At 41.9% G+C, this 24,129-nt stretch overlaps 3 protein-coding genes across 3 annotated transcripts; 2 read left to right on the forward strand and 1 right to left on the reverse strand.

Moving 5' to 3' along the window:
• The first annotated feature begins 264 nt into the window (after positions 1 to 264).
• slc35a3a (solute carrier family 35 member A3a) lies at positions 265 to 10,989 on the forward strand. The gene is made up of 8 exons (XM_032524829.1): positions 265 to 758; positions 901 to 1,110; positions 1,743 to 1,897; positions 2,056 to 2,178; positions 8,602 to 8,776; positions 10,181 to 10,299; positions 10,452 to 10,585; positions 10,698 to 10,989. The coding sequence occupies exons 2-8, from the start codon at positions 921 to 923 to the stop codon at positions 10,786 to 10,788; spliced, it is 987 nt and encodes a 328-aa protein (XP_032380720.1). The 5' UTR covers positions 265 to 758; positions 901 to 920; the 3' UTR covers positions 10,789 to 10,989.
• Positions 10,990 to 15,210: 4,221 nt separating this feature from the next.
• On the reverse strand, positions 15,211 to 20,035 carry fam78bb (family with sequence similarity 78 member Bb). The gene is made up of 2 exons (XM_032524832.1): positions 18,297 to 20,035; positions 15,211 to 16,871 (listed from the first exon to the last, which is right to left on the reverse strand). Exons 1-2 carry the CDS (start codon positions 18,671 to 18,673, stop codon positions 16,349 to 16,351), a joined length of 900 nt encoding a protein of 299 aa, XP_032380723.1. The 5' UTR covers positions 18,674 to 20,035; the 3' UTR covers positions 15,211 to 16,348.
• Positions 20,036 to 20,547: 512 nt separating this feature from the next.
• Positions 20,548 to 23,909, forward strand: rex1bd (required for excision 1-B domain containing). The gene is made up of 5 exons (XM_032524845.1): positions 20,548 to 20,697; positions 21,336 to 21,418; positions 21,588 to 21,792; positions 23,369 to 23,457; positions 23,626 to 23,909. The coding sequence occupies exons 1-5, from the start codon at positions 20,695 to 20,697 to the stop codon at positions 23,696 to 23,698; spliced, it is 453 nt and encodes a 150-aa protein (XP_032380736.1). The 5' UTR covers positions 20,548 to 20,694; the 3' UTR covers positions 23,699 to 23,909.
• The last annotated feature ends 220 nt before the right edge of the window (positions 23,910 to 24,129 follow it).

Here is a 24,129-nt window from a genome sequence, read left to right on the forward strand (position 1 = left end):
TTGTGCTGAAGCTAATGGGGATCCAAATAATACACACAAACAAAACTACTATACTCGCTACTGGATATCTAACAAACTCATTCAAACATATTTATTTGGTGTGACTTTGGCCATACATGGATAATTATTCATATTATTTGTGCTTCTGGAAAGGAAGTACCTTTCAGTCATCCCTTCACACTTAAAGCTTAAAATGAATGCGAGTAGGCCTACTGCGGTTTTTTTGCCAGTCCAGCAGATGGCGCTGGGTCGCACAGGGCGCTTTGAGCAAAAGACGAGGAAGAAACCTGTACACGGAAGTCATTCAGGGTTTTAGGATTGTACCTACCATACAGCTTGCATGCTTGAGATTCGATTTCATCTGTAGCGTTTGTCGGTATAACTTCCTCTTTCCTCTGGCGGTTAGTTAAAGCGTAATGACACTTAACGATGGGACAGTCGGTGTGGACACCCTGAGAAGATAAAGGGTAGCTAGTTATCAGCAGACGGTTGAGATCCAGTGTGGGTCAATGGACGCCAAGACCTGAAGGGCTGCTGTTTTGACAGCTGGGTTTGAGCCTCCGGTACCTGGTCTTTCTGCCCGACAGAGAGAGCTGCTGAGAACAGACACGACAAGGGGTTTAAATACCAAAGAAGAGGTTATTCTATGTAGAGACAAATATACTTATGTCAAGTTGCTTTTAAAGCGCAATTGAAGGCAAGGCAGAAAGGTGAGAGCCACTCTCTGTCAGCGACTTCTCCTCACCAGTGTTTTCTCTGTGAGTAAAAACCTCTTTTTGTTTCTAAAAGTCTTCTTCCACTCCTCACTGTGGTTCTGTACTCACCTACCAACAATACTTACATTTCTAACTACTTGGACCGTACCTTTTATATCGTCATTTTTACTATTTCTGTGTCCAGCTTCACACCGACCTTTTGTCATGGCCTCTCCCCGGCTGAAATACCTCTCTCTGGGCGTGCTGGTGTTCCAGACCACGTCCCTGGTGCTCACCATGCGGTACTCCCGCACCCTGCAGGCCGAGGGCCCGCGGTACCTGGCCTCCTCGGCGGTGGTGGTGGCCGAGGTCATGAAGATCCTCACCTGTGTGCTGCTCGTCTTCAAGGAGCACAGTGAGTGCACCTGAACGCAACGTCTGTCACCATAATCATTAGTAGAAAATAATGCCACTGTAGCCTATTATTTTCATTTTATTCTAATAATCTAATATAGTGTTTTTGCTGATTAATTGTGAGGTCTATTAAAGGTCAGACAGTTGTAAAAAGAAAAAGAAAAAAGGCCATTACAATTTCCTAGAGCCCATGATGATGTCTTGTAATTGATTGATTGTTTTGTCTAACTAATAGTTTCAATGACATCAACATTGCTGTAAAGCGGAGGGGGAAAACTGGAAAAACTCCAGTTTGAGAAGCTGTAACCTTCTTATGTTTGTCATTTTTGCTTAGTAAATGATGTAAATTATTAAATATCAAAATTGTTTTGGATTAGATACAGCTTTTACTATAGTGTTATTGTTGGTACAGTAGCCAAGTTTTGGTAATAAAAAAATCTTTTCTTTATACTTTGAACACTGAAAATATAATCCAAAATTGTCTAAACAGAAGCAGCTGCTTAACAACTTTGCCTAAAATGCAGTCTAGCAAAATGATGATTTAAATCCAAAACAGTCCAATCAAAGAAATGTAAAAAGAGCTGATAGACTTAGTACAAATTAATTAATAACTGTCTAATAACTGTTCATTAGATTACAGCATGCGAGCTCTGAACAGCCTCCTGCGTCAAGAAATTGCCCACAAACCCATAGAAACGCTGAAGCTGGCGATTCCCTCTGGGATCTACACGCTGCAGAACAACCTGCTGTACGTCGCCTTGTCCAACCTGGATGCAGCCACCTACCAGGTACAGCAGAGGGAGGGTGGGGTTGAAAGAGACTGTGGGAATCTGAATGACTCACAGCGTGACTCACACAGGACCTGCTGTGTCTTTCTGAGCCATTTAGCAATTAGCACATCTATGTTCGGGGATTATCTATAGTTTACCTACTTTGTCTTCATCAGGTGACGTACCAGCTGAAGATCCTGACCACGGCTCTGTTCTCGGTGTCCATGCTGGGCCGCAGGCTGGGCATCTACCAGTGGCTCTCATTGCTGATTCTTATGGCTGGGGTGGCTCTCGTGCAGGTCCAGTACAGCTTCTTGTCTGTTTACTACTTGTAGAAATGGCAATCACATTATTTCATCGTCATCTAGAAATATGTCACAGAACATCCTCTTTGTGTAGATGAAAAGAGCCTTTTTATTCCACTAATAATCCTGTTAAAAGTCCATGTTAATATGTTGGTATTAACTAGGGCTTTTTTGCCCCAGAGTAAGGATGCAGCCTCACGATGGTTACTGGTCCTTTTTTTTTCCATACTCTGTTTTTTAATATTTTCCAAATAGAACGGATTGACAATACACTAACATTTGGTCAGTAAAATAGTATTGGAGGTCAGGGATCGTTCAGGTGCCGTTGGAGGTTCTGGCGGCTGACCCTCATTTTCGGTCAGATGTCCGTCACCTTCCGCTTTCTTTGTGTTGGCATTCTAAACTCTGGTGGATTTATGAGGACTATGGTTAACTGCTCCTCAGATCTCAGTTGTATCGTTTTTAGACAAATTACATCATTGATGACATCCAAAACCGCACTGCCCATCCGTACCAAGTCACTGGTTGTTGTTTGATTGAATCTACACGGTGTTATTCTACATTTATGATCTACACATGCACAGTCACGGCCCTAAGCCCAGTTAAACCGTTGCCACACACCAGTTTTTGAATAGCCTACTAAAATTGCCCCTCCTGCTATTTTATTATGCCCAAAAGGATTGATTGTGATGTTTGTTAGCCACTTTCCTCTCAAGGAAATCCGTTTATTATACAGTTATATTAGGGACCGTTCAGTATTTATGGAATGGACCACTGGAGGAAAATAGGGGAGGGTCATGTCTTTTTATTCTTTGCTGAGAGGAGGGTAATCCGTTTTTTAGTCTAGGGGGGAGGGTCACCCAACTTTTGTATTCATGAAAATAGCAACATTTCAAAGTGGCTTGTTCATTTAAAATTAAACATTGCATTTGGTGCCTTGTGGAGCGTGTGAGCGCTGATCATGATTACGTGTCAGTTAAACTTCTCATCTCCAATCCCATCTGTATTTGTGAGAAGTGGTGCTATCCTGAGTTGAAAGATTTCCTACTTTACGGCTTTGCTATCAAGTTAATAGGCGTGTGTGTTGGCCGCTTTCCATTTCCTAAGTTTCTGAAATGCAAAAATTTTTGACTAGCCTACTTTTTATTTAAAGGGCGTGCACCCACGGAGGAAAACATAAATCGGCGCCTATGATAGAGAAAGACTAACAGATCTAATATACATGTTATAATTTATTTACAAGACTGTGAAAGGCAGACAGGTTTCTTTCTGCCCTGTCAGACGCTCTCCCTCTCCTGCCTGCTTCGTGGCCGGTGTGTGTGTGTGTGTGTGTGTGTGTGTGTGAGAGTGACAGCCCGAACTTACACACGCAATCTCTTGTGGAGCTTTATAACTTTGAAAAAGCACAGGTTCCAGTTAATCTTATAATGGATGTGTGTTGAGTTATTTAAAGAAACGATCAGGGAAATAAACGCCTTATGTCCGCGAGTCTCCTGATAGAGCTCCAGCTCACAGCGGGGTCTGTGAAGGTGGACAGGCCGGGCGGAAAAAAACAGCAACCCCGGCAGGCACCGGCCGGCTGTCACGTCAGACTGTGGAGCTTCTGAACTCCAGCACAGTAGCACCAAATTAACCATTCATTTTTGTGAAACGGTCCACGTATGAGCTCTACATAGTTCATTTTGCACATAAAAAAGGTATCAGAATTGAATTTAGTCATGATATAGCAGCCGAACAATGTATAAAGTTACCAATTGGCCACAACAGCAATCTGTGATTGTTGCGGCGCTTTGCACACCAACACACTTAACTTTGAATTTCTGTTTGGGTGCGGGCCCAGACTCATCCACATTGACAGAACTTATTACCCAGTGTGCTTTGTTGAATGGTCTCAATGTTTTATTTCATGTAAATACTAGTTTACTAGAAGAGTAACTTAGTATTTGAAGTAATGCAGGAAGTGGGTATTTAGTTTCCATGCTTATTGTGTTTCCACAACAATGTTACTGAATAAGTCTACTGAAATGGCCACCATAACAGTAGAGTGTTATGTGTAAGATGAAAAAGCAGAGGTTAAGTCTTGTATGTCTTAGTTATAAAAAACAAACAGTGGATATCTGTACATCTTTGCCAAGTGTAACAGAAGTTATCAATAAGTTGTTGGTGAGGGTCATGCTTTTTTCCCAATCATTAAGGAGGGTCATTGAAAAATGTATTGCAGGCGAAGGGAGGGTCAAGTCTTTTTTGACCAAAGGTCCCAAAACTCCATCGGTAGCCCCTTAAATAAAAAACCAACAGTCCCTTAATTATAATATGCCACCAGAAAATACAAAGGAAATTTGATGATTTTGGCGCAAAATTCAGTCAAAAACCATCTGATACAGGGAATCACAGATCGCTAGGTCATCTGTATTATATCTGCCTGGAGGTACTGCGAGCAAATGACGCCTCGAGAAATGAATTCTTTTGCCACTTTGCTGAAAAACCTTCATCACTACTAGCCAGGCCATCTGTCCAATCTGAGTTTTCTGTGGTTCGACTAAAACAACTTTTAAACGAGCACACTTCACCAAAACAAGATATTTATCCGAGGCTGTTTTGCAGCGGCACCGTTGCTCCGTCCAGCGCTTAACGTCCCCCAAGGCGATTGTGATTAGTTTAAAGAAACGGCAATAAACCAGAGCCCTTTTTTCTTCCGTCGCGGAATGTTTTACTGATTAGCCTGACCCTCTTCCGCAGCGGTGTGGAGCAAGGTCTGGCAATGCAAGACTGGGGGGCTTAAAACAACGATAAACAAAATAGTGATAGAGCAAAGAGAAAAACAGCACAAAACCGAGACAGGAAAAATACTACAAACCAAAAACAGTACCCAGACCAAGTCTAAGGACATAAAATGAATTGGTAATACAATTAAAAAAATACACATATGTATTATGATAATAATAACATCAACAAAAATGGTTGTTTGTGGATTTGCTGTCTGTCAACATACCTGGTCACTTATTCAGGGACATCTGGATAGTTCAGCTCTCGTATATTCTCAAGGGGTAAAGAGATTTGTGTGGCCAAATATTCTCTTAACAAAATTAAGGACTTCTCTTTCCCATAGGCTATGCTATGGAGGTCTAGGAGATTTCCACGTGAGCGTCTGGCTAATAGGGTAACAAAGGCTGCCTCCAAGGAAGAGCCCCTGTGGGTGGGGTTACACTGAGCAATGCAATCATAGCATAAGGGTCAATGGGTTTTCCAGTAACCTTCGACTATGATCTCAATATTTCCTCCCATAAGGAATGTAAAGCGGGGCAAGACCAGAACATGTGTATGTGCCGTGCAGGTGCTTAGCAACACCTGTCGCAAGGTAGGTCCACATCTTTATAGATTTTAGAGAGCCTAACCTTCTTGAGGTGGGTGCGGTTTTGGTGGGCGCGGCTCCCAGAGTATCTCAGAAATCCGAGATCTGTTTCCCAAAGTGCTTTAAAGGAGTGTAAGGAAACTAGACATATGGAGTGAGTCTCAGCAAGGAGATGACATCTTTCCTTTCAGAACAGCATGGCTTGAGGGATGTGTCAAATGGTGAATCAGTGGGTAAACTAACGAATCTCTGCTGGGGCTGAAAATAAGATTTAGTAAGTTATGCATCCTCTAAAAGAGCTACAACTATTCCTTCAATGTATGCCGTCTTTATCCACACATCACATCCAAGATCGCAAAAGATTCTCTAGCTCCAGCCTTTCAAATGTGAGGATATGCTGGTCATTGGAAACTGAAAATGTTGGGGTTTTGCAATGTTGGTGGAATAAAGCCAAACATTGGCATTGGAAACAGGGGCTCTAGGTATTTGCTTTGGATATTTTGTCACCATGTTCAGCCTCTTGTAAACTTTGGACTAGGTTTAGTATCTGGCCTAATCTCACGACATGTAGAATTCTCAGCATGCTTCCTCTACCTCTTGCCCTTAGGTTGCTTTTATGTCAGTATAAAATCATACCAAAAGACTTTAGTAAATCCATCGTGTTAGTGCTTTTAAATTTAAGAAGCAAGAGAATGTGGCCAATTTGGTAGGTGGCACTTTGTTTAATTAAGTATTGTATCAGTTGCGTGTTGAAAATGTGCCGTTTTTTTCTGTATTAATTCATTAATTGGGTGATCTTAATTTCTTTTTTCCCTACTGGTTAGCTAAAGAAAATCTCAGTGGGAGTTATGTGGATTTATAAAAAGGTTAGATAAATAAAACAGAAATAATGAGGCCTGAACTGGAACACTGAATAAATATTGGCCACCAGTGGTTACTAGGGATGTGCTGATGAATGATAAAGTGTCATGAAAAGAAAGACTGTTGTGATATCACCACCCTCCTCCTTCGCAAAACAAAGACAATGCCAGTCCGTTAGTGTTCCACCGGTTGTGATCTTAATGCTGGCTGAGCACAATGGAGCCGGAGGACATGAAGATACACCTTAAAAAATCGACAGGATCAGACAGGTAGAAACATTTAACTGTGCGGGGGATGTGACAGTGACTTCTGAAAGACACCTCACGAAGGCTCAAACAAACAGATCATCACATCACACAGCCTGTTTGCAGTCTGTATCGCTACACACACACACATAACTGACTGCATGCTAAGAAATAATTGGCCGGTTTTGAATGAATGCAGCTTGTTAGTTTCACTGTTCATTTGAAAGGTTTACGCTGTTACTTCTCACTCAGCAGGGGTTTTTTTGCGCCTGGAGGAGGTAGAGAGGTGGTAGGCAAACAGCATCTTTTTCCAAGAATTGTTTTGTTTTATTGAAAGGATCTTGAACAAAGGATGACTGTCTCGTTTGATATTGTGTGGTTTCATCCAAAGAAAAAGTGCAGTAGATCCAATACCTTTCTTACTTTGCACAACCAAATATCAACTTTTTTGTTGTTGTTGTTGCATTACCCATTTTCCTGCTTACCGCAGCGCATAACGCAGGAACTCGCACTCTGCAGCACTTTTACAACTTTGTAAAGCTGTGAAGATGCCTTTTGTATGAATTTCAGGTACCCAGCATCTGGCTTCAGAGACTATGTGGTTGTTAATCATTACAGAGAGTTCCGGCCTTACTAAGTACATAACTGTAAAAGTTTTTCATTGACACATGGATATTTATTCATTGGATACACAATGTTGTTTGATAGGAACTGCTTTTCTCTTGGATAGAACCACACAGCCGCTGTACATACACTACCGGTTAAAAGTTTGGGGTCACTTAGAAATTTCCATTGCACTCCATTGTAGATAGAATACCAGCTGAGATCAGTTGCATTGGATTTTTAACCAGCAGTTTTCAGATTACATTATGTGCTTACATAATTGCAAAAGGGTTCACCAATGTTTTTCTAGTTAGTTTTTTAAAATGATGTCAGACTAGTGAGTGCCAGAATGTGCCTTTGGAACATTGGATGAATGGTTGCAGATAATGGGCAATGTAGATATTGCATTAAAGTTCAGCCACCCACCCAGATCAGCTGGTATTCTGTCTATAATGGAGTGGTACGGAAATATGTAAACGACCCCAAACTTTTAACCGGTAGTGCAGTGCTGTTTCCTTTTGCAGAACTATAAATAGTTTGACATTTATGGAAATGTGCTTATTCACGTTCTTGCCAAGAACTAAATAACCCTTTAGTTGTCTTCCATTTGACCATGTATTTGTCATCCAGAAAATCAACACTTTTTTTTTTCTTCTCTTTTATTAACAATTTTGTCTCTTTTCAATGTTTTTGGCTCTTTTTTTTACGTTTAGGGCTTCTTTTCACTACCATGTATAAACACCACTAACAACAACTTATTAACAGTTTTACATTTACTACATTTTTGTAATTCGTGGTCAGTAAACCTGATTTATAGGAAATTAGACCTAATTCTTGAGTAAAAACAAAATAGAAGGCAGAAAGTATGAATTAATTAGACTCTGATAATTACAGGGTATATGTCAATGTTCAGTCTGTTTAAAAAAAAAAAAAAATTCTAATTGTTTTTTTATAAAACACCAAAAACTCAATGAAAGTAGAGATCCTATCTTTTGTTGTACTTGCGAACCGCGATGTGTGGAATAATCCATGTTATTCTTGGGTAATTAAATTTTAAATTTAGGTAGTTAAAAGGAAACCAATTTCTGATATAGACATTTTGAAAAATGGGTCAAATTTGACCCGAAGACAACACAAGGGATAAGAAAATTGATACCTCTCTCATATATATCCTTTAAATTTTAAGCTAGCAGAAGGTTAGCTTGCATAATAGTTTTCTGCTGAGGACAACCACCAGTAAATGTCGAAGTAAACATTTGTAAATCGACCTTTATTTATCAAACTATTGTTTCCAATGTCAAGGTTGGGCTTTTTCGCTCAAGATTGTTTTTGTAAGTGTTTCTCTTGTGTTTGCAGTGGCCCTCTGAGTCTGCAGCGGCCCCGGAGCAGGAGGCCCTCTCTGCAGGCTCCCAGTTTGTCGGTGTGGCGGCTGTTCTGGTGGCGTGCTTCTCCAGTGGGTTCGCCGGTGTCTACTTTGAGAAGATCCTAAAGGAGAGCAAGCAGAGCGTCTGGGTCCGCAACATTCAGCTAGGTCAGTATTCAATAATGAGTTGAATTAGTCCAGGCCAGTACACCAGCTGTTCGTACACATGAAATGTAAGTTCATGACATTTAATCAATGGATGTTGATCCACAGACATGATGTGAGATGTTTGAAGAAAAAAAAATGCTACCTCCATGTTTCTGAAGTGAGCTCTTGTGTGTGCAGTTTCCTTTCTTCCCTGCGCAGAGTGCAAGCTGTGCTTTTTACCTCCGATATATTTCTGTTAAGATGAATGTTCCTGTCTAGTTTATTTTTACCCTGGAGCGTGTGAGGCGTGTGTTAAGTCTCCTGCGATTCTTGGTGTGAGCTTGGAGCTTTTCACCTGCATTAAATGTTGGAGCCTAGATCTGCAACAAGAGCAGTAAAGAAAATGCTGTGTGTCTCTTTTTGTTTTTTGTTGTTGTTAGTAGCTGTAAATTAGTGCCGAAACCATTAGTTGATTAGCCTAGTTTGTATGAACTAATTAAAGTCATTTGAGAAGCAATGTATCAGACATTTCTACAGGACGGGGCCTATCTCCAAATCATACACGGGGAAGGGGATGATATGAAATGCATGTGCATGAGCCGTGATTGACATGCAGTTAGACACCCCCTATGACCCTGATTGGTGCATCTGAACGGGCAGCGGTGGATTTTTGCAAATCGCTCTACAGGCAGTAGGTGGTGTCAGAGGAGCCAGATTTTTTTTTATTACCTGCTCCATGTAGTTCTACTTGAACATAGGGTCAGTTTCAGCAAATATGACAGAACGCTAGTTTTGTAAGGCTTACCTACGGCACCTTTAATGGAAAATGAAAAAAATTGTTACTGCCTCATTAGGAATGTTGGGGAGAAAAGCAACATAGTTGGAGTACATGCTGTGGCAATATATTAAAGGAGTAGTTCGATATTTTTTGGAATTATGCCTATTTGCTTTCTTGCCGAGAGTTAGATGAGAAGATTGATTCCTATTTTATTTTTGACCACTAGATCTGAAGCTAGAGCCAAGAGAGGGTTAACGCTAGCTTAGCTTACATACGTAAAAACTGAAAACGGGGAAATGGCTAGCCTGCCTCTGTTCTTAGGAAATAAAAAGCTACTTCAAGCAGCTTTTTTAAAGCTCACTAATTAACAATGTATGTCTTATTTGTTGAATCTGTACAAAAAAACGAGGTGTAAATTGACAATTTTCGGTTTTGCGTCTATGTGCCAGACTATTTCTATTTCTGGTGCAACAACTGAAGCCTTAACTAAAACACGCTAAACCTAAAATTTGCCAGCCTTGCATTCTGTCTGAACACACAGGTGTCTTGGTACCATCTGAATGTCTCTCTTTAGTTGAATTGTTTATCAGACTTTGGGAGGAAATCTGTGGACAGATCTCGTGTGTGTGTGTGTGTGTGTTTTGCAGGGATGTTTGGGCTGGTGTTTGGCCTCTTTGGGATGCTGAGCTACGATGGAGAGAGGGTGAGGGAATCAGGAATGTTCCAGGGGTACAACACCGTCACTTGGACTGTCGTAGCGCTGCAGGTAACGCTCACTCCAATACCAGTGATTCAGTATGTATATAATATCACCAAGCCTCTGACGGTATCAGACTCATTTCATGGATCAGACTCCCTGCCGGCCCGTTCAGGTCATGCCTTTGTCCATCTGTGTCCGTGTGTTTGTTGTTTCTCCAGGCGCTGGGTGGTCTGGTCATAGCAGCGGTCATCAAGTATGCAGACAACATTCTCAAGGGCTTTGCTACATCGCTCTCCATCATCCTGTCAACTCTTATATCGTACTTCTGGCTACAGGACTTCGACCCCACTAGGTAGAGGAAGCAGCCACTACCTCTCCCTCTGTCTCGCTCTTGTATTTTTTCTTGTGTCTTACTTTTCTTTCTCATAATCCCAATTTCTTGAGCTGTCTGCTGTCGTCCACAGTGTGTTCTTCATGGGGGCTGTTTTGGTCATCGCAGCCACTTTCCTCTACGGCTACGAAGGCAAGCCGCCCCCCAACCCCAGCAGGGCGTAGGACACTCGCGGCTGACACTACAGCAGCTGTAGGAGGTCCTGTTAAAGCGTCAAGACATGGAGTTGAAAGGAGGACAGAGTGCTGAAAAAAAAAAAAAAGAGGGGCAAAGGTTTTTATCATATATTGTGATGCCGATAAAGGAAGTGACCGAGCAGAGAAGGAGGAGAGGAGGTAAGCAGGTTGGGAACACATGGCAAGAAGGTTAAAAACAAAAGGCAAGCACAGACACTGTAATGGGTCTCACACACCAAAAGTGCCTCAGCTGAAGAAGGGCAACCAATGAGAAAAGAAAACTGTCAAAACGGGATTGTATGTTTTTTCTTTGTTCCAATAAGTATCGCTGTAGAGATAATCCTGCCTGCCACACCTCCGCATCTGGAGCGATAGTCTCGGCAGGACCGACTGTTTGTGTTCATAAGAAGCCTGTTTGACTGCCAGTCACTGTAACTAAGTCACGCCTACACAATAAAGGGTTATAGAGGCAAACAGGCAGAAGTTTCTACATCTTCTTCAAAACCACTTTTTTTGTTTTAGACAACTTTAGCTCAAATTGTTGACTTGTTCACTTTAGAGTTGCGGTATTTAAGGCTCCGACTGTTTTCTTGTCCAAATTTGAGACATTTGACATTTATGTGCCATTCCCCCCCCCCCCCCCCCCCCCCCCCCCCCCGAAATGAGCCTTTTTCTAGCCATTGTTTTACTCCAAAGCTCTGTACAATACCACAAGCTCTCACAGTCAAATGGTTTAGGATGCCTGGGAGGCATAACCGGGCATAACACTCAATGCACCAAGAGCCTTTAGACTACGGTAGTTGCAGTGACCAAAACTAGTGTTGTTTCCAAAATGGTTCCAGTGTTACGTTTTGTTCACTTATTTTTGGAAACAGTTTTTGTTGCCAGGCAACATATAGTCATTGGGATGTCCTTGATAACCAGTGACAGAATTACTGTATGACTGGTGTCTGGTGGAGTTTAATGTGTTTTACAGTAATCTGGGTGTATGATTAAATGCTACAGGAATAAACTAATCGAATACTTGAGCCACGCTGTTCTCGGCTGTAACTGTGTTAATGATAAGAAGATATAGATTCCTGATGGGACAATTTGATTATGTGGGGAAGATTATTTTGTACATCTTTAAATTATGTTAACCTATAAATCTATTTGAATTATCTGTTTAACGTATGTATTAATTGGTTAGGCTTTTACATGACTTTTCAAAGCCACGGAATATAAACATCCAGCTCCTTACGTCCTTGTGCTGGTGTAACACTACACGCTGTTGATTTTGTGGTAAGGTGATCAAAAATGGCGGAATGTGGCCCAGCTAACTCTGACTGTACTGAATTATACTGATAACATCAGACATGTGTGAGGCATTACTTACAGTGGTTCTCAACCATCTTTGAGTCGTGACCCCCCCCCCCCCCCCCCCGAATAATGAGGTTACGCCTCACCCTGCTGATTTAGAGGGATTTTTTTTTGTGAATGCTCTGATTAATACATGTAAACAAATAATCAAGCTAGCCCCTGGCCTTGTACAGTGTGATCCAGGCTCCATGGACTTTTGATGCATTTGTGACTTTTTCCCTCCCCCTGACCTGCCTCTGACCCATTTCTATGTTTCAGGAACTCATGATTTACAGCTCTGAATATAACATTAAATGTGCCAAACTCACACAGTAATGTAAAATCATTCCCCAGTCTAGAATATGCTATTTCATTTTTTTTCTCCCCAATAATCTGAAAACCCCCAGAAATGATCTTGTGAACCCCCCCCCACCACACACACACACACACACACCACACACACACACACACACACACACCACACACACACACACACACACACACACACACACACACACACACACACACACACTTTGGGGTCCTGACCACCAGGTTGAGAACCACTGATTTACATCACAGTTTTACTGGTGTTTTTCTTTGGAAGTTTTTTTCTTCTTTTTTTTCTTGGGATAAAGCGGGTATAATTAATAACTTTATTATTTTAATTACCAATATGTGAATCTTTTATAAAAGAAAAATGTTTCCTTTATCTTTTCTGAATGTGTTACTGTCTTGAATTCCTTGTGTATCTCCCCTATAATCCCCCTGCCGTCGGATTCTTGATTAATTAAGTACCTTGTCTAATTTAATACTTGGCACGTCGCCCTAGAACTGCAAACTACATGACATGAATACATTCACACTTTGATATTTTTGGCATTTGTTTTAATGCGTTTAAAAACACTGCATGCAAAAGCCAGACAGTCAAAGAGAAAGGACTGTAACATGGCAGAGTGCCAGGTCCTTCATATTATAACACTGTAAAACACCGTCACCCAGCCATTTTCACACCAATGAACTGTATCAGACTCCGATCATTCAGCAGAACAAGTAGAAAATAACATGTTAAGCTTCTCATGAAGGGCCGTGTACCGCTCTACCTCCAGTCCTCAGGCACATCTGTTACTGTAAAAGACACTTGAGGCCCTGATACACACAGACAGCAGACTGTGTGACCTCATGGTCAAGTATAAATGTATTTTTGCTCAACACTTCATTTTATTTATTTTTAAAGATTATTTTTTTAGGGCATTTTTATGCCTTTATTTCCGCAGGACAGATGAAGCATGAAAGGGGAGAGAGAGGGGGAACGACATGCAGCAAAGGGCCGCAGGTCAGAGCCGAACCCGTGGCCGCTGCGTCGAGGAGCAGACCTCCATTTCTGTGCGCCCGCTCCACCAACTGAGCTAACCCGGCCACAACACTTAATTTTTAATAGGGGCAACATGTGGAAAAGGTTTCTGCTTGCTTTCCCCCTATAAAAGACTCAATAAGATCCCCTACTTAGATTCTCCAGGTAAAAGTACTGCTCTAGCTGTTTCCCTTGATTGTCAATGTGGGCTCTCCGATGCCTCACAAACAGCTTCTGGGTCATGGCTACAATCAGCATGTTGTTAGAATATCCAGTGTCCATGCTTCTCTATGTTGCAGGATGTGCAATACACAGGCAGGGCCACTCCTAGGGTCGTTCCAGATGATGTGTGCGTGCGAAGGCTGATTTGGTTTGCACCAGGAGTAATGAGCAGCAGCATGGGTAAGATAACGTGGTTCCATCCTCCATCTCTCTTCATCTCTGTCTCATCTGGACCAGCTCAGCACTTCCGCGGCACGTGTTTCACTGGCCCGGTGAGTGTGAATAAACAGAAATACAACGTATAGATCTGCTTGGAAAACAACCGGCAACATTTTCAGATCTAACATGATTGTGAAATGTTCATATTCTGTAGTCCTAAATCCTCATAAAAACACATTTTATAAAAGCTCATAATGGCACGGTTTGTCTGTGTAAACGAGATACCGCGCCAATCTTTAAAGGGTCACTTCATCCAAATAAAATAAGAAAGCACATTTTCTTACCTACTCCTGTCAGTATCTCACCATGTAGAAAGTTCCCGTTTTATTTTTTCAGATATCTATCATTTAGTACAATGGAGGCGAATGCAGGGCCGCATGTTGGTGTCCAAGGCTTTGACAAATTTCATTTAAAAAAAATCAATAACATGTCTCATCAGAAGGTTTTCATTGTAAAAACTTTCTACTGAAATAGTTCCTATGACAACTGTTGATATCAAAGAACCATGGATTAGTCAGAGTAACCGAGACACTGTTTTTGGAAAGACATATTGCTGTTGAATCTTGGTGGGAGTATCGGTCAGTCGGTCCACCACTTTGGTCCCTAATGAAATATCTCTACAACTACTGATGGATTTCCACAATATTCTGTACACACAGTATATTCAGAGTTCCTAGACAATATGTCCTAATTATTTGGTAAGTCTTCCTCTAGCTCCACTATAGGTTTGACATATTTGGTGCTTATATAAAGTATAGATTACTATATGGGTGGTGAGATTTTTATGGTGCCCAGAGGATAATTTTTTGAATTACTGAACTACTTACTTTATTAACTGACTTTTCTACTAAAAGTCCAAACCTCCATTTGTCCGCTACTGTGCTTATGACCAAATACCTGCAAAAAAAAAAAAGACATTACCATCAGCCTTGGCTGTACTTTGTTCAAATTAGCAATTGTTACTAGCAAAAACAAAGATAATTAACATGTTAAACATACTTGCTAAACATCAGCATGTTAGCATTGTCACTGAGAGCATGCTGGCATATACTTTAACTACAGCCTCAGAGCTGCTCACATGCTGCTTGAATGCAGTTTTGTCAAAGCTTTGATCACTAAAGACATTTCATTCATCTCCATTGTATTGGTTGCAAGACGCAAATCTCACAATATGATATTTCCAAACTTGGACAAATAAAATCCGAAAAACTCTGCATGGCTAAATATTTTCTTTGTGATTCAGGTGAACCGATGCTTTAAGTCTTCTTGTGTAAATACAGTTCTCTTTCACTACAATCTTTGCTCTTAAAGATGTGTTCTAGCTCTGTTTGTCCTCTTACAGCCACTGAAGGCAGACTCATTTAATTAATTGTAAAATAAAGTCACCTTGCTTTTTCACCTCCCAAACCTGATTAGATGGGACAGGGGAAAGACAATGTTTCTTTACTGTTGGAGGCTGTCGTCAACACAGGCATCACTGGCTTTCAAAAGGCAGGGAGGGAGAAGCTCTGCAGCTTGGATGAACTGGCCATTTGTGATTGAAAAGCAAAAAACCAGCTGCAGGGCTTCATGTAAGATTCTTCTCAATGCACAAATTGTGTGCATATCATGAAATCCAAAAGCTGTGATTTCTACGTTTTCTGTGAATATGTAAAAAAGCAAAGTAGCTCTAAGGATGCATGTTTCTTGGACAATCTTTCTGTTTATAAATCATCTTGAAAAATGCCCCTCCCTGTAGCATAACCATGAATGAGGCCCATGTGTGAGCGTGAGTGTGAGTGTGAAAGAGGCAGTCTGGTGTGACAAAGCAGCAAGCCTGGACCCAACCCTGGGTCTCCGTTATAGAAAACGCACAATATACATGGCTGCACATCATCCTGTAACATTTCAGTTAATATTATAGTTCTCTCTGTCCGTAATGAATACACCCCGCAGCAGTGTTGTATGGCACACAAACACTATCCCCTTTCCTTGGTTGCACGCTTACACAGCACTGAAGAACCTTTTTTTGAACAGGGCCTGTGTTTAGGCTCGATCATTTCTTTCTGGGACTGAGTAGCTACAATACAGGCTTGAGTTACATCCCAGTACTAACGGCGGATTTCAAAGTTAGCTTTGCTCAGTTGTGCTGGGCTGCAGTGAAGGCCTGGATGCCCAACAGCTCAACAGCACCAGAAGTGGAGACCACCATACTTTATTGATCGTCAAAGGCAGCGGTGGGGAAATTAAGGCAGTTGTCCCCTCGTTACTTTACACACAAAAAAAACTGCAACTCTGATTTGCGCCATTGGCACAAGTCTCAGCCTGCTTATAGATCTTAAGTTTGTCTGGTTAGTCTGATTATCATTTATGCCGTTTCAATGAAGTGACGCACTATGATGTGGTGTAACTAATGGCCAATCAGATGCTCTCAACGCTCTACTTGGGTGGTATGACAACAAGCGGAGGCCCTCTTCTTGGCCTCCACATCAGAACCTGGGCGTCGTTGGCGTTGGGCCTCCCCATGGCGTTAGCAGTGATGGGCTCCATGCGGGTCAGCACCCGCGGCTGGTCCTGGTGCACCCGGCCCACCAGCCTGGCCCTGGAGCCCAGAGGCAGGGACGGATCCACTGCGATATCGACCTTCATCCTCCACTTGATGGTGTGGAGCAAGATCTTTTCCTTGGACGTGGTGTTGAGCGCCACCAGCCAGGTGGTGAAGCTCTGGTCCCTTTTGATGTTAGTCAGTAAGGGCGTGTTGGATTCACTGACCGGCACAGCCCAGGTAACGCTGGGATAAAAATTGTCATTCATGCTAACGATGAAGCGGGATGGCTTAGAGGTGGGGCCCACAATGGTGACAGTCTCTGTTGTGTTTCCATACCAGGGGTAACTCACACCGTCTGAGTCGCTGATGGCCCTCACCAGGCCTTCTCGTAGCTGAGGCAGCTCCCAGCTCGACCTGAAAGGAGACAGACCGTATGAAACTGGAAACACAAGTTTTCTGGGTAACTGTGTACCATTCAGTTCAAGGAATAAGTTTGGTGATATTCTTTATTTTCATTACCATCAACAAAAGACCAAAACCGACAATGACTTTAATCCTACTGACACTTATTGTCTGTGTGACCGAAGCCAGATATACTGCAGCTTACAGCACAGTACACTTCTCCATTACTGCAGCAAGGTGAGAATGTAAACTACTTAAGGTCAGCAGAAACAGATCTTCAACTGCGGTTAAGATGTTTTTTTAAAAGCCCAATCAGTAATGTTTTACACACACAATCTGCAGATACATTCTCATGGTTGGACCTACAGATAAACATGTGCATTTTGTGAGTTTCGCAACTGAAAATAAGACTTGTTTTGTCACATGAAGCAATTTCAAGATGTTATTTGGGGTTCTGGGAAATTGTAAAAAAAAAAACATTGTACATTTATTTATTTTTTTAGACCAAATGATTATTGAAATAATAAAAATTGACAGAAAATTATCATTAGTGTCTAGTTTTACATCAAGAAACAGTAAATGAGCCACCAATCAATTAAGAAGTGATAGCAGTTCCACTGTTTTGCATTGTGGTGATTAGGTAACTCTTTTATTCACATTTGGATAAGGGATTGCTGGCATACTCGTGTTATCGGAAGTGTGAAAAGTTGTGAAATTTAGTTAACAAGGAAAATAAGCCTCAGAAAGGCTTTAAAATTCTTCATCCAGACACAATCTTGCAATGAGACTACAAAAGCCGCCTGTAATTGCTACATGGGGTTCAGTATGTCAGTGGATTATCTCATCTCTTTGTTGTGCCAAACAGTTTTTGTCATCTGGTGTCCCCCTTCCATCTATTTGTTGTGCTTATATGGCCAATCCTAATTCCACCATAAACCCCAATCTCCCACTCCTAAACCCAGCAGGATTAAACACCCCCTCACACATGCTCTCAGATAAAAGTGTGTGTGTTGTGTGTGTGTGGTGTGTGTGTGTGTGTGGTGTGTGTGTGTGTGTGTGTGTGTGTGTGTGTGTGTGTGTGTGTGTGTGTGTGTGTGTGTGTGTGTGTTGGTTGAGGGCATGGGGGAGGACATTTCTCCGTGGTCACAATTTGAGTGTGAGAGCATCAACTGTTCCTCTAATAGCAGCTTTTCTATTTAGGTGCCAGAGTCACAGGAACAGAATCTGTCGGTGGGCGTTTGAATGAAGGAGGTTGACAAGCACAGTTAACCTGCTGCGTGCACAAATGCTCCTCTATGCAACTCAGTGGGGTGCACATGCATCAACACGTTATTAAAGGTACATAGTGTACAAGTATGCACGCAGGCTCTTTTTTTGTACCTAAAAACACGTCACAAGGGTGTAATGAGGACGCAGGTGACAGAGGTGTGAACTCACATGCCGACGTCTCCATAGGTGTTGTAAAACTCCATCTGGGTGCACGCCTGGATCCAGCCCACCACCCATGTCTCATTGCGAGCAATGGGGGGCATCACAATCCGCGCCGAGGCTTTGAAATAGGGCGTCTTGTACCTAAGCACTATGGGCGAGTTCTCCTCAATGACAGTCGGGCAGTGGTCTATGGTGGCGGACAGGTCGTACACCACTATGTTCTCCCGTTTAATGCGAGACTTGTTACAGGCGATACTCTGGATGCAACCCATGGCTGTGCACGTGAAGGTGATGGTCAGGAGCAGCCAAGTGAGCCTGCCAGGCCTGGGGAACAGCACTGCTGACCGGGACTCGACCAGTGTCAACACTATGAGGCCGTGCATCAGATGAAACTGTAAGGCAAATGTGGGTGCTACCACGCTGTAGGCCCGAATCAGAATCACAATAAGGCTTCAGTGGGATCACAACAGGCGGGGCCGCTGGGTCCAGTGAGACCAGGATCCAGGTTCAAGCCCCCTGTGTCAGCAGGCACCTGCTTCGCTGATGCATGGGCACATCGACCCGCTCCAGGGGCGCTGCTCAGTGGCTAACCCCGTGCTCTGACCTCTCTGGAGGCTGCAAGCCACAAGAGAAACACCCTGCAGGGATTAATAAAGTGTCACATGAATTTTTGATTCAGGTATGATTGTATCCTCTCCACTCAAACAGTGCACACTGTCTGTTTCCGTGTGCCCTCTCCTCGAGGATCCGAGCCGTCTGCACTCCTGCTTGGACCCCTGCATGTAACCTTTGATCCTCTTCTTCCTTCCCCGAGCTGTCATGTCACAACAGGCGTCCGGGGACCGGCGGACACCGGGGCGCAGGCAGGGGGACCCTGTGGTCGGGCTTCGAGGCTTGTTGACGCGCCACTGTGCGTGAGATGCTGCTGCTGCTGCTGCTGCTGCTGCCTAGAACCTGAGCGGCGGCGTTACTGTCCGTCATGCCTGTCGCCTCGACGGGAGGGAAACCCGGTGAAACACGCAAAACCTTGGAGTCCGAGCATTTGTGATTGGGAAAAACAGCTTCCTCCTGCAGAGTTAACGACACAGGCTGGTCTTTCCCGATCAAATCGGGGGAGACAATGAGCTGCAAATAAACCGACTGTCAACATATGTTAGGCTATAGACTGATGAAACATTGACATTATGGCTACAAAATATCAGAGAAACGGTAATCATATTAACCGTGAATTGGGCCGCTCGGCATCCTCATTTGATGAGAGCTGCGCGGCTGTGTGTCGCTGTTCAGCCTGCGTGGTGCTGAAGATGCTAAATGGACCAATGAACGGCAGAGGGAGACTGAAGGCGTGGGAGTGCCCGCGTCTGCACAGTAGTAGCTTTGCGACCTCTTTCCTCCATATTGGAATAATGCTTTCTAATCGCATAAAAACAGAGCAGACAATGCCCACATAAGCCCTGGTCGATGGGCTGTAATTCTGTTGAATGGGTCTGTAAGATAAAGCAACAGGTGGATCTTTGCTGAAACTCAGGAACGATTTTTGTGATTATTTAGCCCAAATATTGGGGTTATAAAACATCATTCCATCTCTTATTGTTAATACATTTTAATAATACACACTGTAATGAAATAGAAAGAGATGGGGTGTTTCTTATTTTGTAGAGAACCATTTGATTGGTTAGTGGCAGTCAGATGCAAAAGGCGTTTTGACCCCTTTCACAATAAAACTGTCTTGCACGAACAAATTTACCACAGGGTCAATTAGTTGTCCCAGTGCATTATTATCATGGAGTTGTAGAAGGTAAAAAAAAACCTAAGCACCTTAAGGACTTTTTTAATGGCAGTCAACACAATAAACAATGGGTTGTTAGACTGCTGGAAAATGCAAAGCCAACCAACACAGGATGGCCCTACACTCTTTTTATGCACTAAACATTGTAAATTCATCTTCTGTGATGACCTGTGTTATGCTTTTTAACTTTCAAGCTGCTATGGGTTAATGCATGGGTGTAGGGTTAATGGACAAAAACAGTCCTTGTGGCAGCAAAGGTTCGGCACATAGACTGGAAAAAAATAAGGTTCAGTATCATTTCACAGGAAGATGTCATTATAAATGTAGTACTAAATCAAAGAGTGTAAACAGACAATTATAACTTTTACACTGTAGTCGCTTGTGAAAGAAAAAGTATTTCTCTTGTTGGCTAAGAAACTGTGAAAGTCTGTTTTATGTACGATAACTTTTATTTTGAAAACATCCGATGCGCTACATCATCATTTCCGTGTGGCAAGCCAGGCAGGCTGCTGATTCACATACAGCAGTCAAACTACGTCCGGCATTTATGAAATATAACCATGTCGCTGATATAAACTGTGGACACCCAGCGACAGAATTCTCTACCAGGTTACAATGGTGAGTATCTGACATTTTATACTACAGTTAAATGTGTGAGAGCCTCAAAACTAGCAACGTTACTTCCACATGTGCTAAGCTAACCAAAGCTAGTGTTAAGTTGGCTAATTTAGCTCAAGTTGTAGCGTTTGCTGTCAGGGTTAATGCTCTGCTTGTCACCTGTAACTTTCTTCTCACAAGCTTTCATTTTATTTTCTCTTCATAAACACTAATTATAACCAGTCGAGCACAATGTAACGTTATTCAAAATGATATCAATTCAAATTCAAATAAGCTTTATTAGCATGACCATAGTGACATACAGTATTCAATAATGTAGGGTTTTTATTGAGACTTTAGCCCATAATGTCATAAACCACGCCATATGATAGTTCTAACTGAAAAAAGGGCTTTCTTAGTCTGTTAAAAAGCCAAAACATATAAATTCATAATATGGATACAAATATTGGAAAAGCTTTAACAACATATAGCTGAACTACATTTTTTCATATGTTTTTCTGATTGATGTAAGTGACGACGACGACAGTGTTAATATTATTATTATTATCATCATTATCCTGCTTGGATGCCTTCATATTGTGGTAATTCTCTCTGCATGCTATAGGTTACCGTTCTTTAATGTGATTTGATCCCTGTAGGTCCCCACAGACTTTAAAGCCCTGATCCAGAGGTTTTATCAGCTGCAGGCTGAGCGGGTAGAGACGTATCAGCTCTTTGAAGAGTAAGTTTAAATCTAGTTATGACCCTACCACACTGTTGTTAAAATATTGTAAAATTAGAATCACATTTCCTCCCGTCTCCAAGGAGCATTGTCCTTGATTTCAGGAACATAATCATAGAAATTTAAATTGTACTCCTCACTTTTATTTGTGGTGTTTTCTGCCTTCCAGAGGACATGAGGCCTACTTGAGGACAGGGCCCCATTATGACTTCGACCACTACAGGCAGCTGGTCCATGAGATAACACAGGCCTTCTGCGGCATTTCCAAGGAAGTGCTGGAGATCAAAGAAAAGCTGCACCAGGAGTTTGACAGGCCAGCTCTTTCTGAGCACATTGAAAAGCTGCAGAGCAAAGAGAAGCAGAAACTTGAACTGGTATGTAACCACTTGCTGTATGTTTTTTATTTACTTTTTAAAACTAAATCCAGACAGCAAGCAGTGTAAAAGCCAAGAAAATCAACATCAAATAAAATGAACAAGTACACAGGTTGACCTACATATAGAAGGTGAAGGTTATATAATCAGCAGGCTAGTCTGGATCAACGGAAGGACATTTCCAGGATAATTGCCTGACATCTGATCTCTGTGTGTTGCCGTTCTCAAACTCCGTTCGCTTCGGAAAACCACAACAGACTTCGCGCAAGCTACACGCTGAAAGTGGCATGTTTTAAGAAGATTTGGATGGTGCAACATGGCAGACCAGCTTGGTTTGTTCAGGAAATAATTTTTAAGATTAACAAATAATCTGTTTACGGTATTTACTATATATCTAACTGGGATGTTTTTGGACCAATTGGAGAGGATTGCTATGGACCAAGTACACTCAGCGATACACTGGTAAGAACTAATTACATATAGCCATGTATCCAGCTATTTAAATAGCTGATGCTCCTGTATTGATTGAACAGTTATTTTATTATTGTTTGTGGCGTTTTCTTTTCGGGGTGCAAGTGTTCCTCTGAAATAAGTATCTCTCAGAGAATATTTTGCAGAGCCGCTGTGTCTGGGACTTGGCGCAGCCCAAGGAAATACAGACTAATGATAAGTATACACAAACATCATAGTTCAGATCAAGAGACAAGCAAATGGTTGAGAGGAAAATTATTAGATTGATATTTAAATAAGAAGAAAATGATTTAAAAAATATATATATATTAAAAGGGGGTTCATAAGTAAAGAAATTAAAATCCAACTGTGAAATTAAATACATCAAATAGCTAAATTCAGAATTTTTTTTCTCGCAATTTGCATTTTGATTTATTTAGTAATATGTAGATGCTGTTTCATTTAATCTACTGTATGTAATGGAGGATTCATTTATTTTTTTTCCTTTGCAAATTCTTTGTATAATTTTGTTTTTACTGTTATTCAATATTAGTATTGCTGTATAACCTTTATTTCAATCCTTTAGTATTTGTCATGTAATGCAGTTCTACTACCAGTGCATAAGTTTTGTGTGTTTGATATAATTCCAGTGTTTTACCACAAGGAGGCAGACTTATTCAAAACATTTCATCCTCTTTCTCTCATTTCACCACTGTCATGTTAAGGATTCAGTGGTTGTTAATATGCTGGCTGCTCAAGTCATAAATGTCTGAAAGCAAACACCATTTAAGAATGAAGACTGCAGATGCTTCAGATGGGAACATTTGGGTTCTGATTCAAGTCCGTGACATGATAGCTGCAGTCTGTCTGTGACGCTCGTTAGACAGTTTGAGGCTGGTGTTAAAATGTTGCGCCTCAGTGCTTTCCACATGTCCACATGTTCACACATCTAGTGTTCAGAGGTGATGTGTAGCACTTTTTGTGTGAAGTCCTTTAGTATTAACTCAACGTCCTTTCTGCCAGTAACGTCATAAAGCTTCTATTATCTTATAGTTCATCTGTCTCCCCTCCGTCCCCCGTTGATAAATGGTTTGCATAAATCTTATCTGATGTGCCTTCTCAACAGACAGCCAAGCTGCAGCTGGCCAGGCAGCGGGCCCAGGATCACCCGGAGGACGAAGACTGTCAAGAACAGATTCAGGAGATCAAGCACGAGTAAGAGCAGCTATTACCACCCCCCAGTTTACTGCGTTCGCTCCCTGCTGACCCAGCCACTCACTCACTATCAACCTGCTGTCAGCTGCACAACTTCCCGTTTATTTCCTCATTTAACAGGCTATTCTTTAGAAAAAAATGTGTTACTTAACTAATGTGTTTTTCCAGGATCATCAAGAACAAAGAGGTTCTGAGTGAGATCATGCAGGACTTTAAGTATGACTCTGAGGAGTGTGATTGACAGGCGGCTCCCAGGAGGCCTGCAGCCGCCCTCTCACATCACCAGACGGCAGAGCTGATAGATTGGCTCTGCTGCAACTTCCATCTTGGACTCGTCGGCTGAACTTATCGATCCCCCAAATGGCTCCACCTGCTCCCCGCTGCGGGTTTTAACTCCCCCTGGGGACCTTTAAACTTCTGGCCCCTGTGTTTTATCTGTCAGGGGTTTTGGGTTAATCCCACACTCAGCAAAAAAAAGAAAGAAAAAAATTGTGAAAAAAATGGTACTCCTTTAAAAGGGGTTAAAAATCCCCGGAGGTTGGCCCTGTATTTTTTTTTAATTGAAAAATTTTGTTTTTTAAAGAAATTTAAAAAAGAAATTTTCCTAAGAAAAATTTGATTTTTTTACGTTTTATTCATTAACTCAGTATTTTTTTTTTCGGAGCTAAAAAA

Source organism: Etheostoma spectabile, chromosome 9 (assembly GCF_008692095.1).
Source record: "Etheostoma spectabile isolate EspeVRDwgs_2016 chromosome 9, UIUC_Espe_1.0, whole genome shotgun sequence".
In the NCBI taxonomy this organism is placed as follows: domain Eukaryota; kingdom Metazoa; phylum Chordata; class Actinopteri; order Perciformes; family Percidae; genus Etheostoma; species Etheostoma spectabile.